Here is a 27508-nt window from a genome sequence, read left to right on the forward strand (position 1 = left end):
ACCTTTAAACGTCTATGTAATGAAACCGAATTGATCCAAGTCTGCGTTCCTCCACCAAACTCAGCTTTGCTCTTCAAGCCAAAAGACAACACTGCCCGTCCCCGAGTGAAACCCCCTGGCCTTTCATTGGTAGAGCCGCCACCACGCCAGTGGCGTTTACCTCAGCACAACACAGGGACTGACTGAGCGGGCAGCGAGATGCTTTCAGCCTCAGACACTGGGCGGGTTCTGAAATGGCCGCGCAGGCCAGATTCACGACCCTGGAGGGCTGGATTCAGCCCGCGGGACATAGTTTGAGGACCCCGGGCCTACACTGACTGGCAGCAGCTCCCCAGAGTTTCAGGCAGGGATTTCGTCCAGCCCTTGCAGGAGGTGTCAGGGGTTGACCCTGGGACATTCTGCATGCCAAGCAGATGCTCTAGGGCTCCCCACATTTCACTAGCCTTTCAATGTTATGTTATTAGCAATCTTGGAGATTCCACCTGCCTCTTTTAAAAGGAGAACACTCACCTGATCAATAGTTCCAGTTACAGATAGGTAGCCGTGTTGGTCTGCCATAGTCAAAACAAAACAAATTCCTTCCAGTAGCACCTTAAAGACCAACTAAGTCAGTTCTTGGTATGAGCTTTCGTGTGCATGCACACTTCTTCAGATACACTGAAACAGAAGTTTCCAGACCCTTCTATATAGTGAGAAGGGGGGAGGGGTATTACTCAGAAGGGTGGTGGGAATGGGTGATTGGCAGATAGCTGTGATGAGCCTGTTGACGACTCTTAACGACTGCAATAGGTCTTACAGGAAAAAGCAAGGGGTGAGAAGGTGAAAAATGGCTTTGTCATGTATAATGAGATAAGAATCCAAGGTCTGAACAAAGACCTTGGATTCTTATGTCTGAACAAAGACCTTGGATTCTTATGTCTGAACAAAGACCTTGGATTCTTATGTCTGAACAAAGACCTTGGATTCTTATGTCTGAACAAAGACCTTGGATTCTTATGTCTGAACAAAGACCTTGGATTCTTATCTCATTATACATGACAAAGCCATTTTTCACCTTTTCACCCCTTGCTTTTTCCTGTAAGACCTATTGCAGTCATTAAGAGTCGTCAACAGGCTCATCACAGCTATCTGCCAATCACCCATTCCCACCACCCTTCTGAGTAATACCCCTCCCCACCTTCTCACTATATAGAAGGGTCTGGTGACTTCTGTTTCAGTGTATCTGAAGAAGTGTGCATGCACACGAAAGCTCATACCAAGAACTTACTTAGTTGGTCTTTAAGGTGCTACTGGAAGGAATTTGTTTTGTTCTGATCAATAGTATTATTATTATTATTATTATTATTATTATTATTATTATTATTATCTATACCCCACCCATCTGGCTGGGTTTCCCAGCCACTCTTGGCGGCTTCCAACAAAATATTAAAATACAATAGTCCATCAAACATTAAAAGCTTCCCTAAATATAATAACAACAACCATCCATTTTCAGTCAATTGAATTAGCAATTCAGCATTTCTGGACAAGGGAATGGCATACATTTGTATATTAGTATAAAAAGCATGCGTAGGAAAGTATTACTCATTTATGATGAGAATAGGATTTATTTCTTTTGAACTTTGCTGGGTTCCTCCTCGGCAGCCAGTGCGATTGTTTCAGCAGGACTAGAACTCAGGACCCGCTGCCTTGAGGGACACCTAAGAGCAGCTGGGCAGGGGAAAGGTCTCCCTTGGGAGGTGGGGGACTCTCCTTCCTGGGAGGTTTCTCAGCAGAGATCGGAGGGCCATCTGCCCTGGATGCTGGAGCTGAGATTCCTGCATTGCTGGGGGTGGGACTAGATGACCCTGGGATCCCCTCCTCTCTCTCCACTCCGGAATTCCAGGAGGAGCTTCCTTGCCTCCTGCAAAGCCCTTTTCCCTGCAGGCTCTTCCTCCGCTTTCCGGCCAAGGGAGGGAGATGCTCAGAGTCCAGCCAAGAGCCTCACCCCCAAAAGGATATCTGGGCATGGGCGGAGCCGGGGGGGGGCAGCTGCCCCACTATATCCATTAAAAATAATAATAATCTGAGGTTCTGCCAAGCGAGAGAGGGCTGAGCAGGATGGACTCGGCATTGCAGGGGTTAAAGGGAACTGAGCTGCCTTCCTAGAGAGGCCAGGAAGCAAGGGGGGGCAGGTCCTCCAGAGCCCAGGCCCCTCCCTCCCCCCCCAGTCCTTTTCTTGCTTTGGTGTCTCTCCTGCAAGGGCTGCCTCGCTCTCCCCTCCCGGGATCTGGTGAGTCTCCTCTCTCTCTCTCTGGGATCTGGTGGGGGTCCCAGGGCTGCAGCAGGGGAGGGGGCCGGGGGGGCCAGATCTGCTCCTGCAGGGGGGGGGACCCCAAGTCAGGGAGGAGGAGGGGGTCCTGCCAGGGAGGGGCCAGGGCTGCCACGCTCTCCTTCCTGCAGATCAGAGGATCCCAAACTCATTTGGCCCTCCGCCCCCCCTTTCTGAAAAGATCTCCCTTCTTCAAACAAAGGAGTCCCTGGGACTTTAACTCTGTGTGACGTCGCTCAGCCTCATTGCACAACGGACGAAAAATGTGCAAATGGTTTTCCAAAGCTGGACGAGGAGGTGGACTAGCCCCCCCCCCAAAAAAAGGTGGGAGTGAAAGGCCAGGAATAAAGAGAGGGACCCCAGCCCATAGTCAGGCTGCTGCATTGGGGACCAGTTTCCCAGTGTCTTCCAGGGCAGCTCCCCACAGAGGCCACTGCAGCAATCCCCTCGCACCCAGAGCAGGGCACCCCAGGACCACATCCTCTCTGCCCCAAAGGGATTGTTGCTGGCAAAGCAGCCGGAAATGGGCGCTGCTCCTCACTGAGCCTCCAGGGACCTTGGCATAAATGGCTGTGCGTGTGTTCAGCCATCTAAGAGAATAATAATAATAATAATAATAATAATAAAAATAATAGATTACCCGCCTAAATTGCAAGGAATATGTCTTTGGCCCTACCCACTTGGCCCTCAGGGGGTTTTCCAGATACATTCCTGGCCCCAAGGGGTCTGTCTGGAGAGTGGCAGAGAGTCCAAGTGCAAGAAAAGGTGAGGACCCCCACTAGAGCCAAGCATCCATTTATCACAAGATACAAATGACTCCCTCGTCATTCAGTTCTGACTTCACGCATTGACTGGAAAGCAGCAGAAACCAGGTTGATTAATCTCACAGAAATCCCTTCAGTTGCCTCCACAATTTGCATTGCTAGAAGGCTAGAGACATATTTCTTCTCTTCTTACTCCTCTTTCCCCCCAAAAATATAGCCAATGGTCTGGGATGTGGTGCAGTCCAGCCCTAGTTCCCAGCAAGACTCATCCATGCCTGCTCAGGGAATATTTTCTTCTCCTGACCTACAGATTCTGTAACAGAACAATGTATTTGCTTTGTAGGATTTGCTAGAGCTTCTCATTCAGACGGACAGAACTTGGCAGAAGACCAAAGGGTTCCTTCCAATCTCTCAGAGGCTTCCTGAGAGCACAGATGGATGAGCGAGACTCAGCTGGCCCTGGAGCAGGAAGAGGCCATGCCATCCAAACTGGGAGCAGTGGGGGGTTCTGGGAAAACTCTGTGCAGAAGATCCTGGGTGAGGAGGACACCCTCCGCTCAGAGGTGCAGAGCCAGCAGTTGAGGCAGTTCTGCTGCCATGAGGCCAAAGGACCCCGAGAGCTTTGCAGCCGACTCTACCACTTTTGCCACCAGTGGTTAAAGCCAGAAAGGCACACGAAAGCTGAGATGCTGGACCTGGTGATCTTGGAGCAGTTCCTGGCTGTCCTTCCCCCGGAGATGGAGAGCTGGGTGAGGGACTGTGGAGCGGAGACCAGTTCCCAGGCGGTGGCCCTGGCCGAAGGTTTCCTCCTGAGTCAGGCAGAGGAGAGAAAGCAGGTGAGAGAGACTTTCCTCTGGATACTCCCAAGGGGCTCGAAACAGGATGGAGAACATCCCATAATGCTCTACTGTTGGCCCATCTGTTTTCTGGGAAAGCATCCATGGAATGAGATCTATCACCCTTCAAGTCTTTGTCATTCTCTTTCTAGTATTTATCCCCATTCTCTGTTTTGAATCCTTGTTTCTTTTTCAGGGAAAGGATCATTTTGCAGAAATGGACCTGGATTCCTGTGAGGCAGAGAGGCCTCCGTTGGACACCAGAGTGAGGTCACTGGGTAAGAAGGAAGGTGGTTTTTCTCCATTTGGTCTCATTCTGTTGGTTTTCCAACTCATCTGAGGGTTCTTTTCACCTTGTTTTGGGGAGAGACAGTTGGGAACAAGGGTCCAGAGGAGGGGAGATGTATTTCTGCACAACTAACATATGAAATGGGCACAAACCTCCAAATACTCTCAGCAGGTAAGTCTTTCTCAAAGGCCCATCTGTAGTTAGAGATGCCTTGTTTCACCTGTGAGAGAAGCAGGCACTCCTGGCATCCTGATTACCTTTTTTCTCTTGCAGGTGACAGAACGATGCCGGCAAAACCTCCTGGTCCACCTTTTCATGGGGGCAGAAGGGAAGCAGCGGCTGTGGAACCAGATCAGGTATGGGGAAGCTGCCTTGTGGGGACAGAGGCCGAGGGATGGAGCAATGTCATGGACTGGTTGGACACAGAGGAATGGTGGGAAGAAGCAGCCGGGGAACCAGGAAACGAAGACGGCTCAGAGCCGAAGGAGTGGAGGTGGAGGAAGGATGAGCGGTCAGAGGGGCAAGAGGGAGAAGCCTGGGAAGAGGAGGTGTCCGAGGCTGAAGGGGAAGCAGGGCTTAGTGAGCTGGGAGACTCTGTGGCAGAATGCAGTCCAGGATCAGAGGCAGAAGAGGAAGGAGGTGAGTGGGCAGAGGGAGGGCGAGAGACAGAGTTGAGTCAGGAGAAGGAGGAGCCACCGGTGGCTCCCTCTCCTTTTGCCAGAAGCCAACCTCCCTGCTTGTCTCTCAGAGCCAGGAGACCAAAATAGGCTTATTTTAATTGTAGATTGATCACTGAATGCTAAAATTGTTTTCTAAGGAGTGGACAAATGAGAACAAATAGTGGCCTGGATTCACCTAACCAGCCCCATCGGATGAAAAATGGGGCCTGCCCCCCATCCCCCCCTCCATGCTCCCAGGAACCCCTTGAATTTGGTTTTACAGCATTGGGAGGGAACTCCCTAGAACAGCACATCAGGAGAGGAGAAAGTGGATCCTTCCATCTGGCAAACTGGAATCCCTGCATAGGCAGAATGATTTGAAAACCACATGTGGAAGGACTTCCAGGTTAGCGTCATCGGCAATGGCGGAGCTCCTCTGACTGAGAGGAACCCGCTCTGTGAAATTCGGGTCTTGCCGCCGCGGCGAAGGCGGAGACCCTTCAAAAATCCCAGGCGGAGGAAGCCTGGGAACGTGGGATTCGGCTGACACCAGGAGCGCCTCCCCTACTCGCAGAGAAACCCCTTTTTGGGGGATCCAAAGCGACATGGGTCGAGTGGCGCAGTGTTTTGAATCGACCGCTATTTTTACGGAGTGAAGCTGCACAGCCGTTGCCGGAGAGCGCTGACTTTTTCTTGTGGACAATTGGATTTCAAACAACAACCCGTGAGTAGAACGGGAAATTGGGCTTTTAAAATAATTTAATTTGGCATTGAACGGGGAAGGTCTAAACAGGAAGTCCACCTCCCCTTTCTGTAAATAGACTGAAGCAAAGAACTTGTTAACTAAGGTCTTGGAAAGTCCTACGTAAAGGATTAAAACTCCACTGATTGAAACTATTCTAATACCGCCTTTGGAAGCAGGGGAAGCCTGCAGGAGAAGGTGAAAATTTAAGAATTGAAGCGCCATATCCCTAAACCTGGGAGCGGTCTGTGAGGAGCCCATCGACGGTGAATAGACAAATTTGACAGCTAGCTGTCAAGATACAAAAGAAAGACTTTGTTTCCATTGTCCATTTCTGCGTTTAAAAAGAAGGAAAGGTAATTGGAATTGTTACTAATTTACTTTTGAGACTTTGGGGACTGTGCTGGAAGGATTGATAAATGGAGACTGTTTCCCTCTAGAGGGAGTTTTGGGACATTGTTACAAGAATGCAGCTGGGAAATTGGTTTTAAAGATAAAGGCTCTGAGAAACCAGCTTTGACCTTGAACATTTCAAGGATGTCGGTAGAGAAAGAAGTAGCGTCTGTACTGAATAGGACATTTTATCTATTGGGAAAGCTGCATGAACAGATAGATGCCATGGCTACCAGTGTTGATATTTTGGGAACAAAAGTGGGCATCAGCAAAGAAGTCGACAAGAATCCGGCACAGGAATCTTTTTCAATTGAACAAATTGAAAAACCAGAGAAGGAGAAAGTTGTTGTTAAAGTGATGCAAGGGGGAGCCTTAACCCTACAGAGGCAAATGGAGGATTATAAGTTGAGGCCTTATATGATTATAATTAGGAGAAGCCAGTTTCTGGAGATGGGAGCCTGGCTTGATCTGGAAAATGAAAGGTGGAGAGATCACTTTATGTGGGGATCAAATGACTTTTGGGATATGAATCTGAGCCAGGAGGAGATCGGAGTCTTTGGGGCCTTTGGACTTGGAAGAAGTGTGAAACAAGATTTGGAATACTTTATGGGCCCTATCCTTAACTATGGAAATCTGGCAGACCTGCTAAGAAGGAATATGACCATCGTTGGGTTGGAGCCCCCCCGAGAACTGCTTTTTAATACCAAAGATTATCAAGAAGATCGGCAGATGGGACATGAAGAGGAGTTAAGAGCCTCGGATTTAAGATCTCCAGGTTGATGGACTGTTGGAGGTTGATGGAACTGTTGGTAGGGGCTGAGACCAGGGAGGGGAGATGGTGAAAGAAAATTGGGAATTTAAAGTGTATATATCGAGACTTTTTTAAAAAAAAAAAATTTAATGAGAGATGGGAAAATCGTGGAATGAAATTTTTATGACCCTAGGGGAAACGTCTTAAGAGAATAAGTTCAAATATATCAGTTTTAATGAGAAATAAGATTAAATAAGGTAAAAGTGGACGGCTAATTGGTGAAAGAGAGAATGGAAAATTACCATATATTAAGATAAATTATTAGGATAAAAACAAAGATGAAGGATTTGCTGAAATACCTATTTGAACTAGAATACAAAGAGGGGAGGTGTGAGGAGGTTAAGGAAATAAGTTAAAGAAAGAAAATTATGTAAAGGTTTGACTTGGGTTTTTTTTTCTTTGATTGTATGTATATCTAATTATTTTTCTTTTTTCTCTCCTTTTTCTCTGTTTTTGTTTTTTATTTTTTTTCTTGGATGTGACTTATTTTTATGTTTTGATTTATTTTTTCTTTGTTTCTTTTTCTAATCTTTAAAACTTGAATAAATATTATTTAAAAAAATGAAAACCACATGTGGAGTACCACTTATTTGCACAGAGACAAATACCCATAATTAAAATGCAGAATAAAATAAGCACCCATAATTAACATGTACAGCAAAGCAATCCTATTGAAACAACACCGCAATTTACAGGAAGGAAACAACAGAGCATTGTGTAGCAGATCATATTTCTGCTGTCTCAGAGGAGGACATTTCCCTTTTTTTTTTTAGGGTCCAGTGTGCTTTGAAGATTTTGCTGTTTGTTTCACAGATGAGGAGTGGGAGTTGCTGGATCCTGAACAGAGAGCTCTGCATAAGGACGTCATGGAGGAGAATCGTGGGATCGTGGCCTCTCTTGGTAAGGCTCCCTGTGAGATCGTCCTAACTGCCTGGAAATTCAAAAAATACATCTATGGACCAACCTCATATATTTCCACAGAGCTCAATAGTGGCCCCTATAACACCTGGGAACTTAACACCCCCACAATAAACAGTAACTTACAGTTTTTTCTTTGAACAATCTTCCTCAAATTATCCCCTTTTCTACCACGATTGGGCTGGTCTGAACTGCCCAAGCCATCTTAAATGTCAGCTTCAGAATTGTTAGGAAAGATAAGTAGCTTCAGGTTTTCTGTTTTTGTTTTTGCTCCTGTCAATCTTGGGTTGACCAAAGAGACGACTGACATTGGAGATGGAGGGGATGCCATGACTGGGCCAAACAAAATTCATCCCAGAGAAGAGCTTACTGAATTTCAGGTAGAAGTAGCAGTGGTGATGATGATGATGATGATGATGATGAGGATGATGATACAGTGGTACCTCGGTTTACAAACTTAATCTTTTCTGGAAGATGACTGTTCTTAAATCAAGATACCACTGTAGTAATAATAAGAATTTTTATTTTTACCCAGCCCATCTGGCTGGGTTGCCCCAGCCACTCTGGGCGGCTTCCAACACACATATAAACATGAAACATAAATAAGAATAATCTGATCCCATATAAAAAGAACATTAACTTTAAAATGAACAGCTTATACTAGTGGCCAAAATTGTGGAAACCTTTTGTGAAAAGTGTATTTCTGAGGTTTGATGGCTCATAACACCACTTTTGTGTGGAGTAATACCATAAAATTATATAGCAATGGAAAGATAATTTAATGAAGAATGTAATGCAATGAATTTTATGAAGGAGTATTTATTAGAACAGCAGAAATAAAGGAAAAACATGAAACCTTTGGTGACCATTGGTAACCTTTAGCTTTAATTACGGTCTTACAACGCCTTCCCATGAAGTGAACCAAATTTTTAGTTCTGCATCTGTAATAATGGGTAACCAAGACTGAATTATTGCCTCTGTTAATTGGGCTTTATTGCTGGGTTGCTTCTGACTAACAAGTTTCTTTAGGCGGCTCCAAAGATTTCTGATTGGGTTAAAGTTTGGGCTATTCCCAGGCCATTCCAGCAGTGAAATATCATTATCTTGAAAGCACCTTTTGCACACAGGAGCAACACGACATAGAGTTGAATCCTGTTGAAATAATACATAAAAATAAAAATATATAAATATATAAATGCTTCAGTATCTGGGAAAAGATCTGTTGGGATTCGCAGGATGATGAGTAAGTCTGCAGGCTTCAACAGGCTGATGCAATACTGTCAGGGAACTGACATCAGAGCGAGAGGCGGAGGCAGGGCTCCAGAGCGATGCCAGAGAGGGGACCAGCAGGGGGGAAGGAATTCAGCATAACACCAGTAGAGAAGAGAGGGAGATGGAGGAATTGGAGACAGGTCTCCAAGACCCTTCACCAGAGACTAGTGGAGAGAGCGCTGACACGCCCCTGCCTTCCCCTTACTTGCGCAGACAAGTTCCGCGCAGGGAAAGTAGGAGGAGACTTGGCGTCAAACAGCTCTTATGCTGGAAGAGGTTCAAGAAACACCCACTGACGGATTCTGCAAGTGACTGACCGGTCACGGAGTGTGAGCTGTCAGCCAAAGCATGGTTGGCCAGGCAATATAACTAAAACTGAAGGCAACTTACGCACAAGTAACCCCCTTACAACCATTACAAATACTCTGTGAAGTGCTGGGTCAGAGTGACTCAGTAGGTATGTGATTGGCTATCACCTGTTTTAAAAGGAAAGCCTGTTCAACAGTAAGTGTGGTGGTTGTGCTGTGGTGTGGTGATGCTGTGGTGGAGAGTATTTGTTTGCCTTAAAGAGCAGGTACTCTGTATGGACTGTTTTTTGTAAATACCTGTATATAGCTCACATTAAAAAGTGCACTGGAAAAACCTGGGACTCTGAGCGTTTCTGCTAAAAGCGCAGTGAGGAATTTGCAACAGGGTTATGGGCCCAGCACGCTTCCGCTGCGCAAGAGTACAGGTGGCAGTTATCTAGCCGTGGGTGCTGGAGGTGAGCTGCAAGGATGGAGCAGTCCAGAACTGGCGTGTTGCTGGAGAAGCTGACGGCCACGAACTACAGCATCTGGCCGGTCCGCATGCAACACTTCCTCAAGCGTGAGGGCCTGTCTTGGAGTGGACGACAGCCAGCTAGTCTACGTAGCTGATAAGGTGACGGCAAGTGAGGCGTGGAATGCACTCAAGGCTGTCCATGTGCGAGAGACAGCTGGCTCACTGATAACACTGACCAGGAGACTGTACCGGTGTCGGAAGAAACCGGGGGACTCCCTGGTGAACCACCTAAAATTCCTAACAGGCTGTTTCCAGGAGCTAGCCTTAAGAGGGAGGCCTGTGGGGGAAGAGGACAAAGTCTTTATAATCCTGAGTTCCCTTGATGACAGCTATGATATGCTGGTCAACTCCCTCGAGTCGGTAGAGACTGATAAGCTGACTCTGAAATACGTTACCGGACGGTTGTATACAGAGGAGGACAGGCGTGCAGAGCGAAAGATGACCTCAGCCCAGCTGTTGGAGCATCCCAGAGGGAACAACAGCCGGGAAGAGCAGAGGTGTCGGGAGCCAGAGAAACAGCCAGGAGGAGCTGCTGCAGACCAGCCGGTGGTCAACAGAGTAAAAAGGTGTTTTTGCTGCAAGTCCAGTGGACATCTGCGGGACTGCCCGAGAAAACAACAAAAACAGCAGAAGCACAGGAGGCAGCAGAGAGAGTCTACCACTTGGGTGTCTGCAGATGGTCAAGAAAAGGAAGAGCTGTGGGTTCTGGACAGTGGAGCTTCTCAAACCTTTTGTAAAAGAAAAGCATTGCTAACTGATGCTAGGGCTTCAAACAAAAAACATGTAAGTCTTGCTACGGGCCAGAAAGCTAATGTGGTTTGTGAGGGGGAGGTTGTGTTCCCACAGCTGGGACACATATTCAGGAATGTGTTGTGTGTGCCTAGTTTGCAAAACAATCTCCTGAGTATTCCAGACTTGGCAAAAGCAGGCTTTGAAGTAAACTTTGTGGGAGACCAGTGTCAGATAAAGCAAAATGGGGCAGTGTTGGCAAATGCTAACCTTAGAACTAATATGTATGTACTGCAGTGTGAGTCTAAGGTTGCGAATGTGCAAAATGTCCCAACCCATGATATGTGTATTCATCTCCTGCACAGGCGTCTGGCTCATGCTAGCTTTAAGGTGCTGAACAAAACATTGGAGTTGTGTGGGGGGATGAAAAACATTAAAAGTTGTGATAATTACTTAGACTGCAATATCTGCAAGGAGGTTAAAAGCAGGGCTTGCCTAGTAGCAAGAGCAAGCCAAAGACCAAAAAACTATTGGAGTTGATTCATGCTGATGTAACTGGTCCTTTTCCACCAAGTGTCTCCCATAACAAGTACTGTTTGATCCTAGTGGATGACTATTCTAGATTTGGCTGGGTCTATCCATTAAAGCAAAAGTCTGACGTTGCCCAAACTTTGAAGTTCTGGGTAAGAAGGGTAGAAAGGCAACTTGGCGAAAAGGTGTGCTTCAGACAGACAGGGGAGGAGAGTTTATGACACACTCCCTAAGAAACTGGTTGCGTTCCCAAGGGATTAAACATAGGCTTACCAATGTGGCAACGCCTCAGGAGAACGGAGTAGCAGAGCGTAGGGGAGGTGTCTTGCAGACACAAATGAAAGCATTGTTAGCAGATGCAAATCTTCCAATTAAGTACTGGGCTGAGAGTATTAAGACCGCGAATTATATTGGGAATCGCTTGTGGTCAAGGGTACTAGATGACATACCCTATAAAATTCTCTATAACAAAAGTCCCAGTTTGCAACATTTGAGAATCTTTGGGACAAAGGCGTGGGTTGACATACCTGTAAAGAACTGAAGAAAAGGTGGGAAAAGGGCACAGCAGTTGCTATTTCTTGGGTATGAAAGTGGTACAAAAGCCTACAGGTTTGAAGATGATAAAAATCTTTTGAGTTATAGTCGATCAGCCAGCTTTAATGAGCAAAGAAATTGGCCCAAGATACATGCAAACCTGCTGCCAGAAAAAGTTTTACTGCCGAGCGTACCTGATAAGGCAGTTGAAACAAAGCTAAGAATTGGCAGCTCTCCCAGAGAAACTGAAAGGGAGGAGGTGAAGGTTGAGCATTTTTCTCCAGCTGCTAGCATGGAGCAGGGGAGAGAAGAAAGTGCAACTGGGACAGGAGGAGGTAAATCTCCAGAATCAATCCACGCCAAAAGCAGTCCTGAAGGTAGCCCAGGGGGTGAGATTAATGAACCGAGGAGGTCTGCAAGAAGTAATAAAGGTCAACCTCCAGACCGTTATGGGTGTCAGCATCACCCCTGAGCCAGTGTACCAACTGGACTCATGCACTACAACCCCGACTGGGCTAGGCGAGCTGGGTAGCACTGCCAGCGACCACCTTTCTCACAGGGACAGGTCACCGTGCTGTGGACTCACAGCTTAGAGCTGAGAGCACCGGGTTCACTTGTACAATAATACAGTCGTTGCGCAGCAGAGTTTTGCAGAGTCTTGCAGAGTATAAACCACTCGGAGAGCAGCTCTGTAGAATATCTTCCTTTTATTCTATAGCTACAACTATGATACAAAACTATATACAGAGCTAGAATATCTAAGCATAAATCAATGCTACACTGAGAGTCTGCAGCTGCTCTTAGCAGCAATCTTATCTCTAGACACAATCTCTAACACTCTCTCTCTCTCTCCGATACACTGACTGACTGACACACTAATTCACTCACTGACTAATTAAGTAGAGAGCAGTACATTGCTCCTCCTCTCTGTAGAATCAGCAGGCTCCTCAGGAGATTCTTGGATATGGGAGGGGTGAAATCTCCTCAATGGGTTCCAGCCACCATAAACCAGGTTTGTGTAACTGAGCCAGAAAACTTTGAAGAAGTGCAAGAGTTACCTACTCTAGAGAAAGAGGCGTGGTTAAAGGCAATGCAGGCAGAGTATAACTCTCTGCTAAACAACAATGTGTTTGTCCCTACAGAATTGCCTGAAGGTAAAAAGCCCATAAGCTGTAAGTGGGTTTTTAAATTGAAAAAGCTGGCTGATGGTAGTTGTCAGAGGAAAGCCAGGTTGGTTGCAAGGGGCTTTTCACAAAGGAAAATGATACATTATGATGAAGTGTTTGCCCCAACAGCAAAGGCTGAAACAGTAAAATCAGTTTTAGCAATGGCAAGTCTGAGAGGGTTAAAAGTTAATCATTTTGATGTTGCCTCAGCATATTTAAATGCTCCTATTGACACCGAGGTGTATTTACAGCAAATACCAGGTTATGAGCTGGAAAAAGGCAGCATGGTGTTAAAGCTGCAAAGGGCACTACGGTTTGCACCAAAGTGCACGTCTATGGCATCAATGCATAGATACAACTTTGAAAAAGATGGGATTCAAACAAAGCCTGGCTGATTCCTGTTTATATTCAGCAATGGTGCAAGGAAGTGTTTGTTATTTACTTTTGTATGTTGATATCTTTCTAATAACAACTGCACAAAAGCAAGTGTCTTGGTTTATAAACAGCCTAGGTAACAAATACAAACTGAAGTATTTGGGAGAGATTCAGAATTACTTAGGAGTAGAGGTTCAGAGAAATGAAAAGGGCATCTACTCTCCGAGTCAGAAGGAAAAAATCGAAAAGTTACTAAAGACATATGGAATGGAGAGGGCAAATGAGGCTGACACTCCCATAACTACCCAGTACAAAAATGAACCAGAAGGGCAAAAATGTGAGAATGCAGCAGCGTTTCATTCTCTGTTGGGTTCTCTGTTATATTTAAGTTGTTGGACAAGACCCGACATAACATTGGCAGTGCACATGTTAAGCCAAAGAAGTGCAGACCCGGCTCAGAGAGATTGGGTAGCACTTAAAAGAATCCTAAGGTATCTGAAAGGCACAAAAGATTACAAACTGGTGCTGGAAACAGGATATGATCAGCAAGTGTATGCATACACTGGTGCCAGCTGGGGAGACAGAGAAAATGGAAAGTCTACCACTGGCTATGCCATATATATTGGAAATGCCCTGGTTCAGTGGAAATCCCAGAAACAAACATTTGTTGCCACAAGTACTTGTGAAGCAGAGTTACTCAGCCATAAGCGAATGTGTGTCACAAATAGAGTGGTTTGCTTGTCTAACAAAAGAACTTGGAATACCTTCTGAAATGCCAATCACTGTGCTAAGTGACAACATGGCTGCACAACAGCTTGCTAACCAACAGAACTTTAAGAGCAAGAGTAAACATATTGCTATAAGATACAGAAATGTGAAAAATGCTTTGGAAAGAAATGTGTTAAAGGTACAGCACTGTAACACAAAATATAATGTGGCGGATTTGTATACAAAATGTTTGGATGCTCCTAAATTTCGAGACTTAAGAGAATTATTAGGTCTCAAGCCTTTGACTTAAGGAGGAGTGTTGGGATTCGCAGGATGATGAGTAAGTCTGCAGGCTTCAACAGGCTGATGCAATACTCTGTGAAGTGCTGGGTCAGAGTGACTCAGCAGGAATGTGATTGGCTATCACCTGTTTTAAAAGGAAAGCCTGTTCAACAGTAAGTGTGGTGGTTGTGCTGTGGTGTGGTGATGCTGTGGTGGAGAGTATTTGTTTGCCTTAAGGAGCGGGTACTCTGTATGGACTGTTTTTGTAAATACCTGTATATAGCTCACATTAAAAAGACTGCACTGGAAAAACTTGGGACTCTGAGCGTTTCTGCTAAAAGCGCCGCGAGGAATTCGCGACAAGATCACCTGCGGAACACTTCAGTTTGGGCTCAAGTATTTTGTTTATGCATTTTGGAGCATTTATATTCCCATTAATGATGCAAATTCTGCCCACACCTTTTGGTGCCATACAACCCCAGATCATCACACTGTCTGGGTGTTTCATGGTCAGTGTAATGCAAGTAGGATGTAAATCTTATCTGAGTCTTCTCCTCGGGTATTTCATACCATCACTACCAAGCAAGGAGATTTGGGTCTCATTGCTCCAAATAACACTGTTCTATTGTTCTGCTGTCCAGTTAACATGGGTTTAATCTTTTCAACCTTTGCTTGAGAGATAACAATGGCTTTTTCTTAGAATTCTAACATTTAGACCAGTCCTTGCACTCAACTTCACATTGCATTGTACCATGTCATCTTGTATCCACCCAGATGATATTCTTCTGTCATGTAGGCACAGTCTCTTCATTCTTCGATCGTCACTTGCCTTTGTGCACCTTTTCCCGCCTTTACCACTCTGATTTTGTAGTGACTGAGTCTCTTTATACCTCTTCAAAAATATAGAAAGGCCAGCTTTGGTGTAGTTTTTCCCAATCTTTCATCTAATTTCTTCATAACTGTAGCCTTGTTCACTTAATAGTACAATTTTACATCACTTTCTGGGTGATTAGTCAACTCTTTGTGCCATTTCTTTAATTTGATTATGTTTTTCAACCTCACTAAATGACCAACTTGATAGCAATCACATAAGACACTGACAAAAGTCAAGCAAAGCAAGTTGTGCTTCCTTTTTCTGGTTATTTGGCTATAAGGTTTGATAAAATATAGGTAATTGAACAAACTTTGTTGGATTGCATTCTTGATTACATTCTTGATCAAATTATCTTTCCATTGATATATCAATTTATAATATTACTCCAAAAGAAGAACTACACTTTTTTCCAAAAGTCTTCCACAATTTTAACCAATACTTTATATCAAACAAAGCAACATTCAACAACTCATCAGAATCTCATAATAAATATGTTGGTTAATGACAAACAACACAGTTAATGAACACACACCCAACTCCCTTCAGTTCTTCTCTATTTGTTCCTAAGGCTCTAATCCCTTTTTGTCTCCATTGCAGATTGTGATGAATCGGAAATTGAGAACAAAGGTGACCACGACAAAATCCCCAGGGAAGAGAAGCCATGTAAAAATTATGAGTGTGGAGAAAGCTGCAGTCAAAACTCCCATTCCACTTCCCATCAACAAAATATCCTTGGAAAGAAACTCTATCAGTGTGTGGAATGTGGAAAGAGCTTCACTCAGAGCTCCTCTCACACTTCCCATCAAAGAATTCATACAGGGGAGAAACTCTATCAGTGTGTGGAATGTGGAAAGAGCTTCACTCAGAGCTCCTCTCTCACTTCCCATCAAATAATTCATACAGGGGAAAAACCCTATCAGTGTGTGGAATGTGGAAAAAGCTTCAGGCAGAGCTCCGATCTCACTTCCCATCAAAAAATTCATACAGGGGAGAAACCCTATCAGTGCGTGGAATGTGGAAAGAGCTTCAGTAAGAGCTCCCATCTCACTTCCCATCAAAGAATTCATACAGGGGAGAAACCCTATCAGTGCGTGGAATGTGGAAAGAGCTTCACTAATAGCTCCTCTCTCACTTCCCATCAAAGAATTCATACAGGGGAGAAACCCTATCAGTGTGTGGAATGCGGAAAAAGCTTCAGGCACAGAGCCAGTCTCACTTTCCATCAAGAAATTCATACAGGGGAGAAACCCTATCAGTGTGTGGAATGTGGAAAGAGCTTCACTCATAGCTCCTCTCTCACTTCCCATCAAATAATTCATACGGGGGAGAAACCCTATCAGTGTGTAGAATGTGGGAAAAGCTTCAGTTACAGCCACCATCTCACTTCCCATCAGAGAATTCATACAGGAGAGAAACCCTATCAGTGTGTGGAATGTGGAAAGAGCTTCAGTCAGAGCGCCAATCTCACTTCCCATCAAAGAATTCATACAGAGGAGAAACCCTATCAGTGTGTGGAATGTGGAAAAAGCTTCAGGAAGAGCACCAATCTCATTTCCCATCAAATAATTCATACAGGGGAAAAACCCTATCAGTGTGTGGAATGTGGAAAAAGCTTCAGGCAGAGCTCCGATCTCACTTCCCATCAAAAAATTCATACAGGGGAGAAACCCTATCAGTGCGTGGAATGTAGAAAGAGCTTCAGTCAGTGCTCCTCTCTCACTTCCCATCAAAGAATTCATACAGGGGAGAAACCCTATCAGTGCGTGGAATGTGGAAAGAGCTTCAGTAAGAGCTCCCATCTCACTTCCCATCAAAGAATTCATACAGGGGAGAAACCCTATCAGTGTGTGGAATGCGGAAAAAGCTTCAGGCACAGAGCCAGTCTCACTTTCCATCAAGAAATTCATACAGGGGAGAAACCCTATCAGTGTGTGGAATGTGGAAAGAGCTTCACTCATAGCTCCTCTCTCACTTCCCATCAAAGAATTCATACGGGGGAGAAACCCTATCAGTGTGTGGAATGTGGAAAAAGCTTCAGTTACAGCCACCATCTCACTTCCCATCAGAGAATTCATACAGGAGAGAAACCCTATCAGTGTGTGGAATGTGGAAAGAGCTTCAGTCAGAGCGCCAATCTCACTTCCCATCAAAGAATTCATACAGGGGAAAAACCCTATCAGTGTGTGGAATGTGGAAAGAGCTTCAGTCACAGCCACAGTTTCACTTCCCATCAAAGAATTCATACAGGGGAGAAACCCTATCAGTGTGTGGAATGTGGAAAAAGAGCTTCAGTACCAGCCCCAATCCAAAAAGTTGAAAAAAGAGCTTCAGTACCAGCTCCAATCCAAAAAGAGCTTCAGTACCAGCTCCAATCTCACTGCCCATCAAAGAATTCATACAGGGGAGAAACCCTATCAGTGTGTGGAATGTGGAAAAAGCTTCACTGTTACCTCTAACCTCACTTCCCATCCATACTCCCATCCTCACTGTTACCTCTAAACTCACTTCCCATCCATACAAAGAATCCATACAAAGATTGGAAAAAGCATTATACAGCTTTAGGAGCCTGGCAAATCCACACCGTTATGTTGTGTTTTTATGTTCTAAGCCTCCTGAGACCTGTGGGTGTAGGGAATACAGCCACTCTTAAATTCCTAGGGGTCTTTGAGCCCCCCCATAAAATATTTGAGGAGGCCACCCCCCAGGTTTTCTTTGTGTGTGTTTTTTCCAAATGCAACCTTTCTTTCTTTCGCAACTTGCCATACAATTTCGCTTTCAATTTTCCCTTTTAAGAAATTTTAAAAACCGCACAAAGGTCATGAGAAAAACAAAATACAAGAAAATACAAACATGGACAGGTCCCATCTTTGCGGGCCAAACGCAAAAGTTGCTTTAAATGAGGCTTTCCCAAAGTTGGGTCCCAAGCAGCTCCCGGGACTACAGTTTCCATCATCCATCATCCCTCCCCATTGGTCCTGCTAGCGAGGGATGAATCATAGAATAGAATCATAGAATCATAGAGTTGGAAGAGACCACAAGGGCCATCGAGTCCAACCCCCTGCCAAGCAGGAAACACCATCAGAGCATGCCTGACATATGGTTGTCAAGCCTCTGCTTAAAGACCTCCAAAGAAGGAGACTCCACCACACTCCTTGGCAGCAAATTCCACTGTCGAACAGCTCTTACTGTCAGGAAGTTCTTCCTAATGTTTAGGTGGAATCTTCTTTCTTTTGGTTTGGAACCACTGCTCCGTGTCCGCTTCTCTGGAGCAGCAGAAAACAACCTTTCTCCCTCCTCTATGTGACATCCTTTTATATATTTGAACATGGCTATCATATCACCCCTTAACCTCCTCTTCTCCAGGCTAAACATGCCCAGCTCCCTTAGCCGTTCCTCATAAGGCATCGTTTCCAGGCCTTTGACCATTTTGGTTGCCCTCCTCTGGACACGTTCCAGCTTGTCAGTGTCCTTCTTGAACTGTGGTGCCCAGAACTGGACACAGTACTCCAGGTGAGGTCTGACCAGAGCAGAATACAGTGGCACTATTACTTCCCTTGATCTAGATGCAATACTCCTATTGATGCAGCCCAGAATTACATTGGCTTTTTTAGCTGCCGCGTCACACTGTTGGCTCATGTCAAGTTTGTGGTCAACCAAGACTCCTAGATCCTTTTCACATGTACTGCTCTCAAGCCAGGTGTCACCCATCTTGTATTTGTGCCTCTCATTTTTTTTGCCCAAGTGCAATACTTTACATTTCTCCCTGTTAAAATTCATCTTGTTTGTTTTGGCCCAGTTCTCTAATCTGTCAAGGTCGTTTTGAAGTGTGATCCTGTCCTCTGGGGTGTTAGCCACCCCTCCCAGTTTGGTGTCATCTGCAAATTTGTTTTTTTTTAAATATAATTTTTTATTGGTTTTCCAACACAGATTAAAGACAAAAACAACACACACATAAACAAACAAGAAATACAAACATATATAATTTAAATTTTTTTTCTCCTAAACCTTATTTCCTCGACCTCCTCCCCCTCCCCCTTCTGTATTATAATTACTTACCTATCTATTCAGTAAGTTCTTAAATTTAATGTAACAAACACCCAATTCTAACTTAATCTTAAACCTTTTTCCTAAGGTCGGCCCAAATTTATCTTCCACGATTTTCCACATTCCATAAAAATTACAAAAAAAGAGATAAACATATAGACAAAATCTAACAGATTATATCACCTTTCGGATTCCCAAATCTCTCCCTCCCTTTCCCGGTTTTGATCCCCAAACCAGTATCCATAAATACGTCCATTTCTCAACCTGGATCCCAAACACCAGAGGCTTTTAAACCTCTCTCAGTTTCTCTCTGCCAGTCTTTTTGATAGTCCTTTATATGGTAGTCCTTTATTTTCAACATCGACTCTCAAAGAAGCTCTGTCCCAATAATGTCCAGTTTTCTTCCGAGCAGGCCTCTATCTTTAGAAATGGGGCTCAGATTTTGTATCTTAAGTCTTTCGAGTCTGTATGTCCCAAAAGCTCCCATTTCCATCTCAATCAAGTTTATACTTCCAGGCCTCTGGCTCAGTTTTAACTTCCGCAACCTTGTGGCTTCCTCCTTAATTTCCAGCATGTCCTGATATATCTCTTGGGGTTTTTCAGACTTCGTTTCCTCAGCTGCAGCCGTTTCTGTTTCAACTCCAAGGGTTATTTGTTCAAAGTCGAAAACTTCTGTCAAGTCTTTTCCTGTTCCCACAGAGTTGTTTACAGTATCATTCAGCTCTGTTACTTTTGTTGATAAGATGTTGCACTGCTCCTGGAATTTTCCCAGGAGATCAAATGTTCTGTCCAGTTCTGCTAGTAAATTTCCACTGACAGCCATTTCTTACAGTATTCCAAAACTCCCCTCTAGGGGGATTCTATTTAGTTGATGCCCTTAAAATTTCAATCCAGTAGATCAAAATATAGCTTATTTTTCTTTACTCTCAGCCGTTTAAATCCAAATCTAAAAAGAGTCCGACCAGCAGAATCACCAAAGACAACGTTTCCTTTTATTTCCCAACTTTGACAGCTAATTTGACAGCTGTCAAAGTCCGTGTCTTTCCAATAGGCTCTTTCGCAGATCGCGCCCAGATCCTGGGGGGTTACACTTTAATTTATACCAATTCTAGTCCTCCAGCAAGATCAATTATACTGTCCAATCGCAAAGATAGTAATTTTCTTCCACCAAAACAACTTTTTCTCCCGACTTTAGTTGGCTGGTCCTTGCTTTAGCTTATCTACAAAGCGGGGGGGGGGGGGACTTCCTTTTTGCGCTTCCCCCCGATCGTGTCGATTTTTTTAAAAAAATTACCTTTTAAGTCCAATCTCCGTATTACTCACGGGTTGTTGTTTTTAGTCCGAATTTCAAAGGAAAAAGTCAGCGCTCTTCGGTCATGGCTCGCGGCTTCACTCCACTGAAGTAGCGGTCTACTCACAGCACCATGCCACTCTCCATACCCTCTCCGAAGCCTTTAAAAAGGCTCTTCGTGGGTCGGGGGCGTTTAAGGTGCCCGCCGAGTCACCAAGTCCGCAGGCTTCAACGCCTGCGGTTTCTGAGGGTCCCCGCGTCTCCGCTGCGGCAAGACCCGTCTTTGGTGGAGCCGATTCCCTCCGGAGCTCGGAGGGAATCCGCCATTACCCGTTCGCACTAACCCGGAAGTCTGGTGTCATCTGCAAATTTGATCAGGATGCCCTTGAGTCCATCATCCAAGTCGTTAATAAAGATGTTGAATAAGACCGGGCCCAAGACAGAACCCTGTGGCACCCCACTAGTCACTCTTCTCCAGGATGAAGAGGAACCATTGATGAGCACCCTTTGGGTTCGGTCAGTCAGCCAGTTACAAATCCACTGAGTGGTAGCATAGTCAAGTCCACATTTTACCGGCTTCTTTACAAGAATATCATGGGGCACCTTGTCAAATGCCTTGCTGAAATCAAGGTAGGCTACATCCACTGCGTTCCCTTCATCTACCAGGCTTGTAATTCTGTCAGAAAACGAGATCAGGTTAGTCTGACATGACTTATTTTTCAGAAATCCATGCTGACTATTGGTGATCACAGTATTCCTTTCTAGGTGCTCACAGACTGTTTGCTTAATGATCTGCTCCAGAATCTTCCCTGGTATTGATGTCAGACTATTGTCAGTCTGATGTCAGACTATTGATGTAATGACTTAGTATTGACATTACAGGAGCCAGAATCTAGTACTAAAAGAGTATTGGAATTGATTCAAGAATTTGGTCAGGTTGCAGGATTTAAGTTGAATAAGTTAAAAACTAAGGTTTTAGAGAAAAATCTAACAGTGATTGAGAGAGAGAGGTTTCAGAAGGAGACAGGTTTAACATTGGTTAAGAAAGTGAAATACCTGGGGGTTAATATGACAGCTAAGAATGTGAATTTATTTAAAGATAATTATGAAAAATGCTGGACAGAAGTGAAAAAAGATTTAGAAACATGGTTGTCAGGGAACTGCCATCGGAGAGTCAGGTGGTGGAAGGGCTCAAGGAGGCTAGGAGACCCTCGGATGCTGAGGAAGGAACCAGCAGGGGGAGAGAGAGAGTTCCCGCAGAAACTCAGTCGGAGGGATGGCTCCAAGATACTTCCAGTGAGAATAGCGGAGAGGTTTCAGGACCTCCGCTGGGGACGCCTACTCCGTGCAGGAAACTGTCACGCAGAGAATCCAGAAGGAGAGTTTCCGTTAAGGAACTCTTATGTTGGCGTAAATTCTGGAAGCGCCCACTGACGGATTCTGCCAGCAATTGAGGTAGCCATGCATCCATGGCTCCGCGGACTGGGAGAGTTTAGAAACTGCATGAGTTGAGAACTCAACCATTTACGCACAAGCAGCCCCTTAACCCATTACAGCAATCCGTCAGTCTTCGACGCTGCGTGTGCGAAAGAGAGGCATCATGAGCAACCCAACTGGAGACGGAGCAGCGGGAGGAGCTGGAGCGGGACCAACTCTGGAGGAGAGAAACAGAGTGTTGGAACACCAGCTGGCGCTGCTAACGGCGCGTCTCGAGGAGAGGAGAGCTCAGGATGCACAGGGGAAGCCCACCCCCATCGCAAGGAAGGTACCGGGGTTGGTACAGAAATTTGGGGGTGACCCAAGAAGCTACCAAGCCTTTAAGACAGAAATGCAGTACGCACTGAACCTGCAGTTTGATGACTTTGCCGATGAGGAATCGAGAGTGGCTTTTGTGATTGGGCACCTCGAGGGGGGAGCTAGAGAATGGGTGAGGCCCCTGATGGCATCGAATAATGATGCCCTAAAAGACTTGAGGAAATTCTTTATCGCGATGGACTTGATGTTTTCCAGCCAGATTGAACAGGGCGTGGTACGCAGACAGTTAATGGCATGCAAACAGGGGAATCAGTCCGTCTGAGAGTATTGGACACAGTTTACCATGCTCATACATAAATTGGGGTGGGACCTGTCTTCGGACCCAATTCAAATGCTGTTTGAAGAAGGGCTAGCCCCGGCGGTGAAAGATGAACTTTCCCGCGTGCCCCGTCCGGAGTCTATGGATCAGCTGACCAAATCGGCTCTTGCGATTGGAGCACACCAAGAGGCAAGGGCTCTGGAGAAGCGGGAAGGGAGAGGAGAGTGTTGGAGTGATTTCCGCATTCCTGAGATGCCGGAGCAACCTTCCCCGCCAGTGGAACCGATGGAGATTGGGACTGCGCGCGCGCGCGGAATTTCAAATGTCAACGAAGGGCGGAAGAAGGAGGGGAAGAGCGCCAAAAAATGCTTCCTCTGTCAACAGCCAGGACATTTTGCCAGAGTGTGCCCACAAAGGAAGGGATGGCAAGGAATGGTGGGAGCTGTTGGGAGTGAGGAGGAGGGGGTTAAGGAGCAGGTAAAAGCCAATGCCTGGCTGCCAGCGACAGGGCACAGCAGCCAGGCCAAGGATCAGTGAACGTGCCCAAGCCTGAACCCCCAAGAGCAGGTCTAGTCGTAGAGGTGCTGCTAGAGCTACCCAATGGACATCCACTCACGATAAAAGCCCTGTTAGACTCAGGCAGCTCCTGCAATTTCATGAGTAAGGAGTTTGCATCAGAGCACCAGATACGGACGCTGCCCTTAAGGAATTCCTTGCAGGTGACCACGATTGATGGGAGGGAACTTCTGGGAGGGGAAGTGAGCCAACAAACGGTCCCCATGACAATGAGGGTGGCAAGGCACATGGAGGTCATTGCATTTCACGTAGCCACCCTGGCGGGGCCGCCCATCATATTAGGAATGAGCTGGCTGGCGTTACATGACCCGCTAGTGGGATGGCACCAGTGGACAGTCTCTTTTGGGTCAGCTCATTGCCTAGAACACTGCAAGGGCAGAGAAACTCAGGGGTTGGCTAGGGCAAGTCTGGCAGGGATGGTGGTGGGAGAAAAGGGAGAAATACCACCACAATACGCAGACCTGAGTGATGTTTTCAGCGAGAAGGAAGCAGATAGACTGCCCCCGCATAGACCCTTTGACTGTCAAATTAACCTACTCCCGGGAGCCCAGCTACCAGTGGGCAAACTGTACGCTATGTCGGACAGGGAGATGCAGGAGTTAAGGGAGTTCATAGACAAGAACCTGAAATGAGGGTTCATCAGGGAGTCAAGAGCGGTGGGGGGCAGCCCAGTGTTTTTTGTGGACAAAAAGGACTCGAAAAAACCCAGGCTGGTCGTGGACTTCCGGGCCGTCAATTCGGTGTCAGAACCAGTGGCCTTTCCCATGCCCAGGATTGACGTCATTCTGACCAGGGTGAGGAAGGGAAAGATTTTTACCAAGCTGGACCTGAGGGGGGCATATAACCCGATACGGATGAGGAAGGGGGATGAATGGAAGACCACCATGTTCACCCCCTTGGGGACCTTTGAGTATCTCGTTATGCTCTTCGGATTACAGGCGGGCTCAGCCTGCTTCCAATCCTTCATGCATCACGTCCTGGGACCTCTGCTCTATAAGAACTGTGTGGCCTCCTTAGACGATGTGTTAGTCTACTCAGAGGACGAGGAGCAGCATGTCCGAGATGTCCGGGAGGTCCTAAGCAGGCTGCAAGCAAACCAGCTGTGGGTAAAACTGGAGAAGTGCCAGTTCCATACCAGAGAGGTGGAGTTCCTGGGGTACCGTTTGTCAGACAAGGGATTGGCCATGGATCCCAGTAAAGTCCAAGTGGTACTGGAATGGAAGATACCCAGAACCAGGAAGGACGTGCAGAGATTCCTGGGGTTTGGAAACTTCTATCGGAAGTTCATCAAAAACTTTGCCCACTTAACGGCGCCCATCGCCGATTGTCTCAGTAGTAAGAAGAAATTCGCCTGGACGGAAGAGGCGCAGCAAGCGTTTGAACAGCTAAAGAAAGTGTTTGCGTCAGAGGAACAGCTCTTACACGTAGATCTACAGAAGCCGATGAGGGTAGAGACGGACGCATCTGATCGAGCGGTAGGGGCGGTGCTTCTCCAGCCGGGAAAAGATGCGTCGGACTGGAGACCGTGTGCCTTCTTCTCGCGGAAGTTGAATAAATCCGAAAGGAACTACACAGTGTACGACCGGGAACTGCTCGCCATTCATGAAGCGTTTCGGCGGTGGCGACACCTGCTGATTGGAGCGCAGCACAAGGTCCAGGTGTGCACGGACCACAAAAATCTGGAATATTGGAGAACGGCCCGAGTACTGAACCAGAGACAAGTGAGATGGGCACAGGAGTTCTCCAAATTCCATTTTGAGATTCGCTACGTACCGGGGCCAGAGAACGTCAGAGCGGACGCTCTCTCTCGAAAGCCAGAGTATATGGAGGGGGAGGGAGACCCCGAGGAAAGGCATATTATCCCAGAGGACCACTGGGTTTGTGGAGCAGCATTGGTGGGGCAAAGGGAACTGGTAGAAGGGACAGAGAACGATGAATACGCCCAAGATAAGCTCAGAGGGCTCAGGAGAGCCGGGGAGAACACGGGGGTTTGAAGAAAGGAACGGGGCGTTGTATTACAAAGGGGCATTGTACATACCGGAAGGGGGATTGAGGGGTAGAGTACTCAAACAACTACACAACAGCCCCACCGCAGGGCACTTTGGGCAACACAAAACCATGTGGTTAGTTACCAGGCAGTTCTGGTGGCCCAAGGTGAGGGAAGATGTACGAGAGTATGTAAGGGGGTGCGACCGCTGCCGGCGAGCAAAGGGGGAGAGGGCGGCACCGGCGGGGTTGCTGGAACCATTACCCACACCCGAATGGCCACGGGAGGCAGTTTCCATAGATTTTATGACGGATTTACCAAAATCCAAGGGAAAGACTGCGGTAATGGTAGTGGGAGACCTGTTAACCAAGATGTGCCACTTTATAGCTTGCTCACATGCGGTGACAGCGGAAGAAACCGCCAGGTTGTTTATAGAACACATTTTTAGGTTGCATGGCGCCCCCTTGAGGGTGGTCTCAGACAGAGGGAAACAATTTACGTCCAGGTTCTGGAGGAAGCTCATGAGCTTACTGCACGTAGAGGTCAATTTCTCGACCGCCAGACACCCAGAAACAAATGGGCAGGCGGAAAGGGCAAACAGTATTCTGCAACAATATCTGAGGTGTTATGTAAAAGACAGAGAGAATGATTGGGTAGAGAAATTGGCCCTGGCCGAATTTGCCTACAATAACGCGGAAAATGTGTCCACGGGCATGAGTCCATTTATGGCCAATTACGGGTGTCACCCTAGGGCCTTTCCAGGGGAAGGAGGGGAAAGATGGAGCGTACCGGCAGTGGAACATTTCGTGGAAGAAATTGGAAGCCATACATCAACAGCTCAAGATGAATTTGGATAGGGCCAAGGAAGAATACAAGAAGCAGGCAGATAGGAGCAGAAGGGAAGGAGAGACCATAAGGGTGGGGGACCGGGTGTGGTTGTCAACACAAGGGTTGCCATTCAAGGGCGGGTGCAAGAAATTGAGGCCGAAACGACTGGGACCCTTCGAAGTTATACAACAGGTCAATCCGGTGGCCTTCAGACTCAGGTTGCCAGACAACATGAAACTGCATCCAGTATTCCATAGGTCATTACTGTCACCATACCGGGAGGGGTGGGAATTTTTGGGACGTGAAGGTGAGGTTCCCGTGGCACCGGAAGTAGAAGAGAGAGAAAGCAGCAGTCATGTAGCAGAAATACTCGACTCTCGGTGTAAGGGTAAACAGGTGGAGTACTTAGTGACATGGGAAGGGGAACCGGAGTCCGAAAATACCTAGGTACCGGCAGAAACGGTTGATGATGAGGTTTTAGTAGGAACGTTTCATCTCCGGTACCCAAGGAAGCCTCAGCCCTTGGCTAGGTTCTGGGAGGAACACTTCGGCACCACTGACGAAGAAGGGGAGTTCGAGGGGTTCCCAGAATCAGGACAAGAAGAGGAAGAAGAATCAGATGGGGAAGAGTATTCGGGAAGAAGGGACAGCAGTAGGTGGAGGGCGGTTTTCGAGTCATCCGAAGATGAGGAGGATTCTTTCAGGGGGTTCCCAGCCTCACCACCCAGAGAAGAGAGGGAAACGGGGGGTGAGGGGGGTCCTGGAGGGGAGGTGGATGTCAGGGAACTGCCATCGGAGAGTCAGGTGGTGGAAGGGCTCAAGGAGGCTAGGAGACCCTCGGATGCTGAGGAAGGAACCAGCGGGGGGGAGAGAGAGTTCCCGCAGAAACTCAGTCGGAGGGATGGCTCCAAGATACTTCCAGTGAGAACAGCGGAGAGGTTTCAGGACCTCCGCTGGGGACGCCTACTCCGCGCAGGAAACTGTCACGCAGAGAATCCAGAAGGAGAGTTTCCGTTAAGGAACTCTAATGTTGGCGTAAATTCTGGAAGCGCCCACTGACGGATTCTGCCAGCGATTGAGGTAGCCATGCATCCATGGCTCCGCGGACTGGGAGAGTTTAGAAACTGATTGCATGAGTTGAGAACTCAACCATTTACGCACAAGCAGCCCCTTAACCCATTACAATGGTCAAATTTGAAGCTTTCATTGCTAGGCTGTATTGCTGTGATAAAAATGAATGTATTGCCAAGAATGTTGTTTTGTTTCAAACACTGCAAATTTTGGATAAAATGGACTGTTTCAAGAAGTGGCAGAGAGATATTTCTAGATTCGTCTGGCAGGGCAAGAAGCCTAGAATAAAATTTAAAATATTAACAGATGCAAAAGAAAGAGGTGGATTTGCCCTGCCAGACATTAAACTTTACTATGAATCAGCCGCATTTTGCTGGCTGAGAGATTGGCTGCTTCTTGAAAACACAGACATTTTGGAGTTAGAAGGTTTCAACAATGTATTTGGGTGGCATGCATATCTGTGGTATGACAAGGTCAAAGCACATAAAGCATTTAAAAACCATATTGTTAGGAAAGCATTGTTTAATGTCTGGATAAGATATAAAGACCTACTTGAAAATAAAACCCCAAGGTGGTTGTCACCGATGGAAGCGAAGGCTCAGAATAAGCTCAATATGGAGG

General features: G+C 46.3%; 1 protein-coding gene across 7 annotated transcripts in view; it reads left to right on the forward strand.

Annotated features, from left to right (window-relative positions):
- Positions 1–27508, forward strand: part of LOC309340953 (uncharacterized protein) — a 233778-nt gene that overhangs the window by 186354 nt on the left and 19916 nt on the right. For 6 of the 7 annotated variants that reach the window (XM_081860244.1, XM_081860247.1, XM_081860246.1 and 3 more), the window contains 2 exons: positions 7579–7705; positions 15614–17279. The exons of the other annotated variant lie outside the window; for it this stretch is intronic. In XM_081860244.1, the coding sequence (XP_081716370.1) occupies positions 7579–7705; positions 15614–17279 (1793 nt within the window). The remainder of the gene's footprint in view (positions 1–7578; positions 7706–15613; positions 17280–27508) is intronic. 7 annotated transcript variants of the gene reach the window in all.

The sequence above is a fragment of the Podarcis erhardii genome (genome assembly GCF_964252035.2).
Source record: "Podarcis erhardii genome assembly, chromosome: 4".
Taxonomy (NCBI): domain Eukaryota; kingdom Metazoa; phylum Chordata; class Lepidosauria; order Squamata; family Lacertidae; genus Podarcis; species Podarcis erhardii.